Consider the following 13,623-nt stretch of genomic DNA (forward strand, 5'->3'; position numbering starts at 1 on the left):
GTGTGTGTGTGTGTGTGTGTGTGCACATAGCCTACTTGTGAGAATCCTGGCATTGCCATGCTGTATGGTCTCTGTCGGCTGTGTGGTGTGCTCTGCTGCTGGGTGAGGAAGCGTGTGGGCATGCCGTAATCAGGTGTTGGCAAAACCATGTCTCTCTCCAGAAGATTTCCTGTGCTGCTGCTCCTGCTATGCTGCAAACTACAAACACACATATACACACCATTAAAGTCATGTTGATGTTTGCTGCTCATTTTATTTCTCTAACGTGGCATTTCTGAAAAATGTAGTCCAGGACTTTATTTTATCCCTAAAATAAATGGAATGATTGGATCAAGAAAGTGGGCATTGTATACTAGAATGGAGCCAAACGTAATGCACAATTGCTAAAATAATGCCTAAATAGCTAATTATGCATTATGACAATGGCTAACATTATCCAAGTGACACCAGTAAAAATGAAAATCGTGTCAGAGAAAGAGCAAGACGCTATATTTTCAATTAAAGGTTACGAAGATATTTTTTCTTTGGAATAACATTCACAGATGAATCAATCACAACAAGACTATGAATGCGCACGAATAAAGTAAACAAGGTCAGTTTTGATTGGTCATGTCAACGTTAACGTCTTTTATGCACACGCATCAAGCCTTTCACAATCGTATGCTTTATGGTGTTACACAGCTCATGATTTAAACATTCATGGTATTTAAACATTGAAAGGGCTTTTGTAAAACTCATTAATATTCAGACAGACTCACCTAACATGGAGTTTATTGCTGTCTGGTTCAGCAATCATGCGGGTATAGGAGAACGGGAACCAGCCTCTCCTGAAAGGACACATGCAACGTGGAATTTGAAGCAGATTCTCTGGTTCATCAAATCTCTTAAACGTATTTTCATAATGAAAAATCTTCTTGTTTTTCTGTACACACCCTATGCATGAGTAAATTTTATTGTGAAGTTAACCACAAGATACGTACATTCTGTTTTTCTCGTTTTCGCCATAGTGCCAGCCGTCCCGGGCTTCAGGCACTAACAGTGTGATGATGTCTCCTTCTGTAAAGCTGAGGAGTGTGCTGTTGTCCCCGGCGGCATGGGAGAAGAGGGCCTGAACGCGTGTCCGTCCATTTCTCTCCAGCCCAGCTGCCATCGAGCTTGACCTGGGTAGGGTTTGTGTCTCTGCTGGGGTTAGAGATTAGAAATCCATACTGAGCAATTTTTTTATAATTATGCGAGAAGAAAAACAGTTTATAAATAAATGTACATTTCATTCAGTACATATCGTACAATCCAATAGATTAAAAATGAACTTTTACCTAATATTTGTGTATATATTTGTTGTATTTTTGCATTTGGAATATTTGTTTTAACATACTAACATCAAACTGTTGTAAACCGTTAAGTCAAAACGTTTGTTTGCTGCATGTGAGAAGGACAACTTGAGTCACTTCCTTCAAAACGGTCACTTATGAGATTTTATTTCAGTTACGATGCTGCCTAAGTAGGCAACAAGGCAGCTCAGTAGGTTCAGGAACATATTTAAAATTCCACCTAAAGGTCATGTACAACACTGATTAAGAGCGCTCGTTTCCGCTGCTTCTTAAAAATACTTCCCTCAAAGTGAAATTATACCCTTCACCTACTTTCTCTCCATTTTTAAAGCTGTCCTCTCTATTCCCACCTGCTCTGCCCTGTTTTCATTTCCAGCAGTGTTTGCCCTGTTATTGTCCACTCACTACTTTCTCAAGGAGAGAGAGAGAAACGCACAGGTGCACAGAAACTGACACAGCTGTAAATATAGACGACAGATTATTAAGTCATATAGAGATGCTGGGTATTGAATAAACAGCACTGAATACTTCCAAATGTCGTGATCAGAGTTAACTGAAGTTCCTTAAAGGGATAGTTCATCCAAACATTTTTTACCACTAACACTTATGAACTGCAGTATTGATGATGGCTAAAGCATCTTTATTGTAACCAGGAATAAAAAAAGGAGGTTATTGAGTGCATCCTGAACAGGAACAATGGGAAGAAGTTGAACTAACTGAGCATTGACTTAAGCAAAACTCAATAAATACTGAATGCACTAAAGAGGGGCCCCTGGGGTAATGATGAGAGATGTTTGTTGCTGGCTTTGTTACATAACAAAGCCCTACTTCTGATGTATTTCAATGCTGCTCCAAAAGTATTTGCATGCTTATTCATATATATTTAAGTCTGTAATGTCATTGCAAGTGTAATTATTTCAGTGAAGTATAGTACACAAACATGTTTTGCTGTGTATACAGTATATATCTGTACTGTAGGAGAAATTTAATTTTGAAGTGAAGACCTCCACAGACACACACACTCTCTCTCATTGCAGTCATTTCTCTTTGTTACCACTCCAAACCCGTCTATTTGTAAATCTCTCAAAATGGCCTCGCAAAGGGAAGTTTAATCAAACAGGACAGGTCTTTTCTAAAGTGGGCTCAGGCTGCTAAAATAACACATGGTCACAGGCAAAAACTGATCCCGGTTTAGGGTAATGTCCTGGAACGTCCTCTATGTGGTTAGCTGGAGATGGGGCTGCTCTAATCGAACTGTCGCCCCGCTATATTTCAGCATGTCTGATAAATGCCTGCGTAAGGTGATTTAATGCTTTAGTACTATTAACATTTTTATAGACTGCTATACTAATATCTGCATACTACTGTCAAGGTTAATCTGTGTGTGCTGGATGTAGAATGACACTGCACTGAGAATAGACAGGAAGTGTGTGTGTGTGTGTGTGTGTGTTCACTACTTTCTCAAGGAGAGAGAGAGAAACGCACAGGTGCACAGAAACTGACACAGCTGTAAATATAGACGACAGATTATTAAGTCATATAGAGATGCTGGGTATTGAATAAACAGCACTGAATACTTCCAAATGTCGTGATCAGAGTTAACTGAAGTTCCTTAAAGGGATAGTTCATCCAAACATTTTTTACCACGACACACACGTGTGGTGCTGCTGACATAAAACACGCATGGGCTGCGTCTTGTTTACAAGCAGAGGAATACACACGCATGCGTTATGGTACTCTTGTGAATGGCGGCAGACACTGACAAGGAAGGGAAGAATTGTTGAATAAAGGTCGTTATTTTTGTTTTCTTTGCGCACAAAGTATTCTCGTTGCTTCGTAAAATTACAGTTGAACCACTGATGTCACATGGACTATTTTGTCGATGTTCTTGCTACCTTTCTGGTCCTTGAACGTGGTAGTTCCCTTGCTGGATATGCAGGGTCAGAAAGCTCTCAGATAAAAAAAATATCTTAATTTGTCTTCCGAAGATGAACAAAGGTCTTACGGGTTTGGAATGACATGAGGGTGAGTAATTAACTACAGAATTTTCATTTTTAGGTGAACTATCCCTTTAACTTACCCAGAGTGTTCTTGGGCTTTACAGGCACAACCTTGCGGACAGGCAGGGTGTTGGAGAAGGTCTCTCCGCCGTGTCTGTGGGCTGGTTTCTCATGTGCGGCTCTGGTCTCCATCCAGCGTTGGTAGTCTTCTCCCCCATGGACCCCTGAGCCATTCACCATGGGAACACTATCTGCTCCCATCATCCTCTGCAAGATACAAGTCACATTTTTTCAAGTTTCCATGTATACTTGAATACATATATTTTTCTCTCCAATCTCTTAAAACAACAACAACAAACATAACAGTCGCAATACTCCCAAATGGGATTTGAATGTCCTCCCTTATAAGATGCAGCTTTTTTTAACCCATGTCTTTTACACAGTTTTGTCAGCTGTGCCGCAGGAGATGTTACTGCACTCTGATAAACTGTAAACTAAAGAGAGCTGTAAAGCCAGCAGGTTTCTGATTATTCTTTTCACAGCATTGTGATCATTATGGAACTGTATTTTAATGACTTCATCTATACTGAATTTGAGAACTCTCTCATTCCTATGGCCGTGAGTGCGTGCCCCCACTCTCCCAAACACCCTCAGGACTTAATTATACACATCATTAATGCAACCATTTACAAATTATCTAGCTGCAGTTGAGACACTGTATCATTTTGTGGCTCACACTTTTTTTTATTTGGGTCAGACTGGGTTTCTAACTCACCATCTGTTGGTTCCCCATGAGAACTGCGAGCTCAGGGGGCACAGGAAGTGGCTTGGCCCCAGGGATGGGGTCTGAGATGGTCAGGCTAGATTTAGAGGTGTGGTGGACACTGGGACCCAGCGTCCCTGTCACTCCTGAGCCCATTTGCTGAGCCAGAAGCATCGCCCGCTCTGGGAGTTTATTTGGGTCGGCACATGCTTGTTGCCACAATGGTATCTTTTGCGTCAGCAAGTCTCTGCCCTAAAAACAAACAAACAGCGCCACAACTAGTATTAGCACCCAGCATGAGTGATGCAAGCATTACACACCTGTGAGAGAATAATTTAGATTAGTCTAGAAAACCCATGTGGGCAAATCAAGCATAACAGACCAAATACAGACCCTCTCTGTGAAAAACTTAGTTCCTGCACAGCAGAGGTTTCAGGGGTGAGCTCTTCAATTGATGGACTGATAGGGAGAGGGAATGCGATAAAGTGATCCCTCCTCACCTCACGTTCCTCTGAAGCTCAGAGACATCCCTCTCTATCCTGACAACCTCCCCTCCCTGTTGGTTGAAGCCTGAAATAGCCTCATTACACTGCCTTATGCACAGGCAGTGAGCCTGGCTGAGCTCTATGACCAGTAGCAGTAAGAGAGATGAGGAACGCCTAGAGACCTCCGAATGTAGAGCACAGGAAGTGCAACTTTATCTTTGGACACTTTTCTGTAATTCAGATCATCTGTTTGAGCGGTACATGAATGCTTATTTAAAACTCTGAAGACCCAAATTTCAGAGAGATGTGACAAATGAAAAGTTAATCAATTTGTGTTGTGGCATTTTAGTTTTTTTAAATCTACCTGCATCCTACACCAAATTTTGGTTCAGTGCAAAGTTCCTTCAACATAAGAGTGGTAAACGTACTACACACTACACTGGGTGAAAAGTCTTCTAAATGCCTACAACCTTGTAACATGTCAAAACCTTTCATCTAATCTTTTTTTTCTCACTCTCCTTCGCTCTGTACTCATAATACCTCTATAGTCTGTATTTGGCTGACACAGGTCAGTACCCTGTCTACTGTGCCCCTACGGCCCTTTTCTAAGTCACAACCACATACCACCCCACCCAAAGCAATTATCACCTGCCTGCCTGTCTGAGCACCTGTGGACTTTGGGACCTCATTGGGTTCATAAAAACACTCTTCAGGAGTGCAGATTGGCAGATCTTAGTCACCATGAAATTAAAATGGACAATTCTTATTTTTTATGGAATATTACAGTGTTTATTATAAATGGAAATAGAAAATGAAATGACGAGCGCAGTTTCCGTTTCATCCGGACGTTAAATGCTGATCCAAAAGTTTCAAGAGTAGCAGGACAGATCATGTGTAAAGTCATAAGATTCAGTAGTCACAGCTCATTAAACTACTGCCAAGCTGAAGCATTTGCGATTTTAACATTGTTTTAAAAGGACAGTTGATCTAAAAATGAAAGTTCTGTCATTTACTCACTCACATGTTGTTCCTTGGTGGAACACTAATGAAATACTAATAAAGACCCTACAAGTCTTGTCTCTGTTGTAGCTCTTAAATCTCATTCATTTACATTCAAAAATGATACTTAAAGACATGTTTATCAAAGATGCTAAACAAGAATGTGGAAGAGCAAATGATATTTGAGAGCTCTGAATACAGTATGTGAATAACTATTAAAACCAAAATAACCAGCCTAAGAAGACTTGAAATACAGAGCAAAAAAAAAAAAGAGTAACTATGCTGCAAAATATGCTGATCTCATCCTTTTTGTGTTCCATGTTAAAATCATACAAGTCTGGAAGGACATATGTGAATGTCAGTTTCATTTTTGGGTCAGCTTTGGTCATTGATCACCATGTAGCGTATTGGGTAAAGCTTAGGGCTGTTAACTGGCATGTTGCTAGTTCAAACCCCTCAAAGAGTAAAGCACTTGATCCCAAGTTGATCCAAGGGGAATGACCCTGAAATAAGTGTACAGTAACTATTATTACAAACCCAATTCCAAAAAAGTTGGGACACTGTACAAATTGTGAGTAAAAAAGGAATGGAATAATTTACAAATCTCATAAACTTATATTTTATTCACAATAGAATATAGATAACATATCAAATGTTGAAAGTGAGACATTTTGAAATGTCTCTTCTGCATGCTGGTGAATCCAACAGATATCACCAGATCTCTACTCTATTTTTGATCAGTGTGAATGTAATGTTCTAAAAAGAATAATCATCCTTCACCCTTGTGTTTGATATATGGGCAGCACCACCTTGATTAAATCTCCTTGATACAATTAGTAAGCAATAACATTTAGTTTTGATTATAAATCATTGTGCATTGTAAACAAAACACAATTTTACGGCACTGGCCTGAGTGACTTTTTGACACAATATAAGAAACTTTCCCAAAACATACAGTATAGCACATTCTCTAGCAAGCATGGTGGAATGATCAGCACCGAAATGAAATGAATGACTTGACTAAATGGGATTTGGGAGCAGAAACAACTGAACACAGAGTATGGAGTTGTTATGAGTATTTACTTGGCAAAATGGATACTTATAATTAATAGTATATGATCTGTATTAATACATTACATGACTGAAGGTTAAAGACAACATGTAATCAAAATTGAACTTGTATACTTTTTTAGATGTCTTTGTCTTGTAAAGTTTTCTAATGTAACCAAGGTCACGTTGACATAAAAGAGGCTTTATCAGTTTAACTGACCAAATGACCCAACCAAATATTGATTAAATGAAATGAACCTTACTAATTAGCTTCACTTCAAAATATGTCACATTGCGGAAGCTAAATGTGTTGTAAATGGCATTTCATGTTGTCTTTAACACCTTTAAATGTGCAAATAATGGCTAAAATGCATGCTTAACACAAGTTTTATTTAAATGAACTGAATTTCAGTGTTTCTGCAACCCAAATTTTCTTCAGCATGACATGAATTCTCACCTTGGTGTAGTAGGTGTTGCTCGTTTTGGCCACTGCACACTGACGGTCAACAAGGAAGCAATACCTCCGTCTCTCTTCGGACAGGGCATTCTTGTAGCTCTCAGAGATGTAGTTATCCAGCTCATTTTGTTTGCTGCTGATGGTCTCGACGTACTGAGGGACAGGGAAGGTGGCATGAAGCAGACATAAAAAAAATGACAAACAATGCCCCAGTTTAACGCAGCCTGATGTAATGAAGGCCATGCTAGGAGAACCGCACATTTCAAATGACAACCATGTAGGCTTGCTGTTACTCTCATTGTACGGAAGCAAATGGGAATGCTAAAACTCAATAATCCATAGCACGCAAAGCTGGTGAGGGCTGAATTTAACCGGCCTAACAAACAAAAATAAATAAAAATAAAATAAAGTATCCCAACTTAAAAATGACCAAGGCTGCTGCCTCGGTAAAGATCGCGCCACAGCCAAAACAACATCTAACAAGGACATACACCTCGCAGGAACTGGATGCAATCCAAACTGCGCACACACAGTGACACCCTTCATAAGGTTATTCAACCTGTGTAGATATTGTGATATCACAGAGTTATGCTGATTCCTTCCCACCAAGTGTTAATGAACAATCACTGTTTGCAAGTCTATTATTAGTCTGAAGTTAGAAAAGGCCATTGGAATCATCATGCAAAAATGTGTTATGGGTTCATAGTGATGTATGAATGTGTACAATGTTCACATAGACTCTCAATCTTCGAGTTTCATGGGTTTAGTGCCTTGCACAGCTGAAATGAATAAAGCAATGCCTCATCCAGTGTTTAAAACTCATTTGGTACACATCTGGTCTATGACACCAGCACCAAAACACAGTTTTGTAGGTTTTGTTGCTCTAATGTACATCAGATAGACTTGTCTGTAATGCTTTAGCATTAAACTAATGTGCGAAAGAACATGAGAGATGAAAGAGAGGAAATGAAAAGAGATACAACACCTCAGCTTTGACTAGGAAACAGATGTTGTAGTGTCAAATATAAAAGTAGGTACTGAGTTGTCAAGCTAGTTTAGATGTAATCAGCCTGTAGGTAAAACACTAGATGTAAAATGTAGCATTTCCAGGATTCTCTCTGATCATGAGTGGGAGTTTGGTCACACTGCTGACAGGTAGCATGCTCGGCACACAAAAACAGCTGAATGCTAAATATTTCTGCACATAGCATCTACTCCAAAGAGTGAGTCACATCACTTTATCAAGCTTGAAAGACATCTGCTTTTGACTTGTAACTTTATTTAAAGTGACCAGGGAATAGCTCAGCAAAAAATTTTAGTAGACCCCAATATAATCTTCCCCTGTTAGGTAATGCCTCTTTGTCTTTGTCTAAAATGTTTCTGGAGTTGCCTGCAGAGAAATTTGTTCAGTATGAATCTTCCTACACACATATATGAAAACCGTGATTATCGTCTGAACAGTCTGTTCTTGTAAAAGTGGGCCACTCTCTGCCTGGCCCTCCCTTTTTCTTCTCCTTCTCTTGCCATCGTTGCTCCCAACCCTCTGTCTATCACCGATTCTGAAGTGTGACAGGAAAGAAAACGCTGAGGGCAAAGCATGGTGGTTACACTTCTCAAATAATCTCTGTTCTCTCCAGGATCTGACAAAATTAGAAACTACAAACTATGCAAAAAAGCCATTTTGAAGGCATTTCTCTTCCTTTTGGAGTTTTCAAGTGTAAACACTCTTAAAGAATAACTCAATTACTTTTTGGAGGCAAACTAGCATATACTGTACACTACAGTTCAAAAGTTTGCAGCCAGTAAGATTTTTATCTGGTGACAGGAAAGAAAACGCTGAGGGCAAAGCATGGTGGTTACACTTCTCAAATAATCTCTGTTCTCTCCAGGATCTGACAAAATTATAAACTACAAACTATGCAAAAAAGCCATTTTGAAGGCATTTCTCTTCCTTTTGGAGTTTTCAAGTGTAAACACTTTTAAAGAATAACTCAATTACTTTTTGGAAGCAAACTAGCATATACTGTACACTACAGTTCAAAAGTTTGCAGCCAGTAAGATTTTTATCTAGTAAGAAATTAATACTTTTATTCAACAAGGATGCATTAAATTGATCAAAGGTGACTTTGATTTTGTTAAAGACCTCTACATTGCTAAACATTTCTACAGAATATAAAGAATCCTTTAAAAAAAAAGTCACAATTTCCACAAAGATATTAAGTAGCACAACTGTTTTAAATACTGTTAATAAGAAATCGGTCACCAAATCAGCATACTAGAATGATTTCTGAAGGATCATGTGACACTGAAGACTGGAGTAGTAGCTGCTGAAAATTCAGCTTTGCATCACAGGAATAAATAACATTTTACAATACATTAAAATAGAAAGCAATAATGAATTGTTTTAATGTATTGCAATCAAATAAATGTAGTCTTAATGAGCATAAGAGACTTCTTTCAAAAATATTAAAACATCTAACCAACCCTTAACTTTTGAATGATATATGTAAGCAGCAGTAATTTACAACATTCAAATCTCAATATTTTTCAACTTGAACATGTCGTCGTAGCCCACATCCGCGTACAGACTGCATGTTTTGTGCGCTAATGGATCAGATATTGTGGTCTGTCTTTTTCTTTCCAGATAATGACAGCACTATACTACAGGATCTTCTTTGTATTTAATGACCCATGGTCAAGACCGCTTTTCTGCTCCTATTAAATGTTCTTTCAGTGTCTGAGTCATGAAGAGAACATTTACATGTACAGTTCATGTACAATGCTAAGATTCAACTTTGAGGTCCAGCGAGTGCACTTACACAACTTCAGACGCAGAACCAGCGCAAGTCTGTTGCCAGGTAGGTACAAGTACAAAAATGTCGTCACACAGGCAATACTCAAATGTTTCATATATTTCTGCATCTTACAGTTACCAAAATGACCCTACACGTGTTAGTCTGCACATTTAGTAGTTAATGCTGGCAGTAATTCACTTTATTTTACCTAGTTGTTAAGCAAAATGGATGAAAACCAATGTTTTTTCTGTCAGCTTTGATAGATATTTACTGCAATTTGGCCTGAGGCAATAGAGGTTCAGCAATGATTTATTTAAATGACTGCATGAACTATATTTGTACCATCAGACATTACAAGTACAGGAGCATGGCAAAAAACTCAACATCTATATTTACAATCTCCCAGTGATTCAGGTAATAGACAGGCAGCATGATTAGCATGACGTTAACTACCACTTGTGAAGTGGCTGACATGAACATACGACAGTAAACACTGTCAGGCTAAAAATGCTGCATTCAACAGGTTTATGCACTAGAGTTGGTAAACAGCGTCATAATGTTTGTTTGCTGCAGTATGTAGCCATATGGCTCAGTGTGGTGGGGTAGGGATAAATAGGTTCAAATTTCTGCACTACATGTCTTTAGTTTGGTACCCAAGGGGAATACTAATGTACACACGTGCACGTACAAAGATGATGTAACGTGGGTCCATATCCTACACTACTGCAGCCTGAAATCATAAGTGACACTCCAGTTCAAATCAATCTGCCTGCCCTCCGGTTGACCTCATTTTACCACATGCTGAATATGAATGTAGGATATGACTAGAATGCGGCATCATTTCTGTGCATTGATTCCTCAGGGGAAAAAAAGAAATGAGTGCATTACACTGGTCACAGTATTAATATTGGCACGGGGGATCTGGAACAGACCTGCGTTTCTCTCTAGTAATCAGGGAGGAAACTGAAACAACAGTGTTTCTTATATAAAATGAAACATGCTATGGTTTAACAATTGTGAAATTGTTGCAATATAACATTATAGAGTATGAAAAACTCATTTTTTCTGTGTTCACAGCTTGTTGTCTGATTCAGTGCAAAGCAGGAGCATGAAAAGAGCAACAGCATATCAGATTATAAAAATATAACTTTATCAAAAAATAAGATAATGAAAACATTTATAAACCCTTTAGATCCATAATGTGTGAAAAATTCTCTGAATAAAGCTTGTGAATAACCAAATTGTCTGCGAGTTTTTTTTATTTTATTTAATGAATCTTTTGCCTTTCAATCATTTTTTTTGTTATATATCACTGTAATTGTAGCAAAGCAAAATTATGTTGGGAAATCTTGTGTGAATTGTCATCAGCACTGTAGCCAATGTAAAAATGTGATCACACATTTTGATAAAGTTTTAACATACATGCTCATGTTTAATTTTCTCATTCTCTCTCAAGTGTGTTCAAAGCTGTATGTTCAAACTGTGAAGAAGAGAGAAAGAGTGGGATTTATACAGATTACTTACAGAAACAGATTTATAGAATTCCCACAATATTTCATCCCAGCATGAAGTCTCAGTTGGATGTCACAAATTGCCAAACTCAGAATGCACAGACATTACATTTTCAAGACTTGAATTGATTTATGATTGTCTTTTGTACACTGAGAGAAATTTTAAAGAAATAGTTCATCCAAAAATAAATTCTCTCATCATTTACTCAGCCTCACGTTGTTCCAAATCTGTATTACTTTCTTCCATGCAACAAAAAAGGAGAAGATATGAAGATTGACACTTATAATTACATTGAAAAGACTGGACACTCTTTTCCGAGCAATTATAATTAATGAAGACTAGAGCTTTCAAGCTTCAAAAAGGATGCAAAGCACCATTAAAGTATCATAAACGTGGTCAATACAACTAATTTGTTATATTTCAGGTCTTCTAAAGTCATATGACAGAGCTTTGAATGAGAAACAGACCAAAATAAAAGTTGTTTGGGTCTTTGGAAAAAAGCGAACAACTACATTCTTCAAAACATCTTCATTTGTGTTACACAAAAGAAGGATTTACATGTTTGGAATGATTGATATGAGGCTGAATAAATGGTGACAGAATTCTCATTTTTGGTGTAACTAGTCCACCAAAAAGAAAGTACTTAAAAGTAAGTTTCGTTTGCTGAAATTTGAAGAGCACTGACTCACCTGCATCTCTTTGTCTCCATATTTGGAGGGGTTCTTGCTGCCCTGACTCTTCCTGCGCAGTTTCTTCAGTTCGGCCTGGCACTTCTCCAGACTCTCTCCTTTGCTTTTGTGTTCCATCTGATATTTCTTCAGAGCTGCCTGCCAGACGAAATAACACAGCTCTCATCACAATCAACCCCTAACAATATCCAAATGGACAAGACGGGGAACTTAATGGTTGTATTTCAAAAAATGTTATTAAGCATCTATTCCAGAAAGACCTCAGGTGGCTAAATGCCAACGAGAACAGAATGAGATTGGGCTCTCTCGTAGTATGCTTGATTTCTTTATTCTCAGCATATCCTGAGCTTTAAAGCTTAGAATAAATGTTAAAAGTGTGCCCATTGTGAATCGACTGTTTCTTAACAAAGCTTAACTGACCTGAACCCAGCATCTAAAAGACATGAAGGTCAACACATGTTCTTTACTAATGGGAACTTGGCTGAGTCAGCCCAATCAGGTCTTTTATTGTCCTTACAAGTGTCTTCCCAGAACCCACTGCTTGACGAATTCATTGTGTTTCAGACCATACATCTTTGTTTTCACTAGTCTTCACTGCCAAAGCCTTCTGCTACATTTGACTGAGCCTGACACAGTTTATTTTCCATCCTTACTATGTGTGGAACGGAAAGCATGGGAGCGTAGTTCATTATTTCTATCAATGCTGGAAATGAGTGACCGAATAAATGTGGCTTTGATTTCTTGCCAAGAAGCTGAGGGTCAATCTAATGCATTTACAAACAAGCCTGTTAGAGATCCAGTTCTCAATCTGTGAAGCTGAAAGTCTCATTTCAGATGCACAGCTGATTTTTCATGCATGTAAAAAGATTTCGCTCAAGTAAAAAGGAAAAAAAAAAAAAAACACTTTCCCCTCATACAGCTGAGAAGAGCCTTTTAGAAGACGTTGGTGTAATGCTGCTAATACTCTTGCTTTCATTACATGCAGTAAACTCAAATTATTGCCTTTAAAAGACATGTTATTTGGGGGTGGATAAGGCCAATTAAGTAAAAAACATAATAAATCTAGTTATGTTTTTGCAAGTGACTGTATGTGTTTCAATTAAATAAAGAAACAAGACACAGACAGTGCTTAGTTCACTGAGTCAGGTGAAAGAAAAAGTTAACATGCCTTTGTGAAGGTTGTGATCAGGAATTTCATGTGAGGCTGAAAGATTTCCTCATGCTGATTTTGTAACTGGTTCAAGTTGGTTTGTGATGACCAACTGATTCTGCTTGGTTTGCAAGTGTGTGTGTGTGTGTGTGTGTGTATATATATATCACTACACTATTGGCAACAGACAACAGCCTTTTTTTTGTCCATGAAATTTTGGCAGAATGTTGCAAATATGATCACAACTTAAATGTCTGTGTATGTTTATAAACTTACATTTAAGTAGCGAACATCCAATTCCACTTTTTTCTCCAGTTCTGTGAGCAGTTCATTGTGGAATGATTTCAGCTGAAAATTACAGTAGACAAACACAGTTTATATTATAAACACAA

General features: G+C 38.2%; 1 protein-coding gene across 6 annotated transcripts in view; it reads right to left on the bottom strand.

Moving 5' to 3' along the window:
- Nucleotides 1–13,623, bottom strand: part of LOC107749842 (brain-specific angiogenesis inhibitor 1-associated protein 2-like) — a 51,890-nt gene that overhangs the window by 6,387 nt on the left and 31,880 nt on the right. For 5 of the 6 annotated variants that reach the window (XM_016565033.1, XM_016565032.1, XM_016565031.1 and 2 more), the window contains 8 exons: nt 13,508–13,579; nt 12,082–12,219; nt 7,086–7,238; nt 4,107–4,346; nt 3,412–3,598; nt 981–1,182; nt 759–827; nt 36–198 (listed from right to left, as the gene is read on the bottom strand). In XM_016565033.1, the coding sequence (XP_016420519.1) occupies nt 36–198; nt 759–827; nt 981–1,182; nt 3,412–3,598; nt 4,107–4,346; nt 7,086–7,238; nt 12,082–12,219; nt 13,508–13,579 (1,224 nt within the window). The remainder of the gene's footprint in view (nt 1–35; nt 199–758; nt 828–980; nt 1,183–3,411; nt 3,599–4,106; nt 4,347–7,085; nt 7,239–12,081; nt 12,220–13,507; nt 13,580–13,623) is intronic. The other variant, XM_016565035.1, reaches the window with a different exon arrangement.

The sequence above is a fragment of the Sinocyclocheilus rhinocerous genome, unplaced genomic scaffold (assembly GCF_001515625.1).
Source record: "Sinocyclocheilus rhinocerous isolate Xijiao unplaced genomic scaffold, SAMN03320098_v1.1 scaffold31, whole genome shotgun sequence".
In the NCBI taxonomy this organism is placed as follows: Eukaryota; Metazoa; Chordata; class Actinopteri; order Cypriniformes; family Cyprinidae; genus Sinocyclocheilus; species Sinocyclocheilus rhinocerous.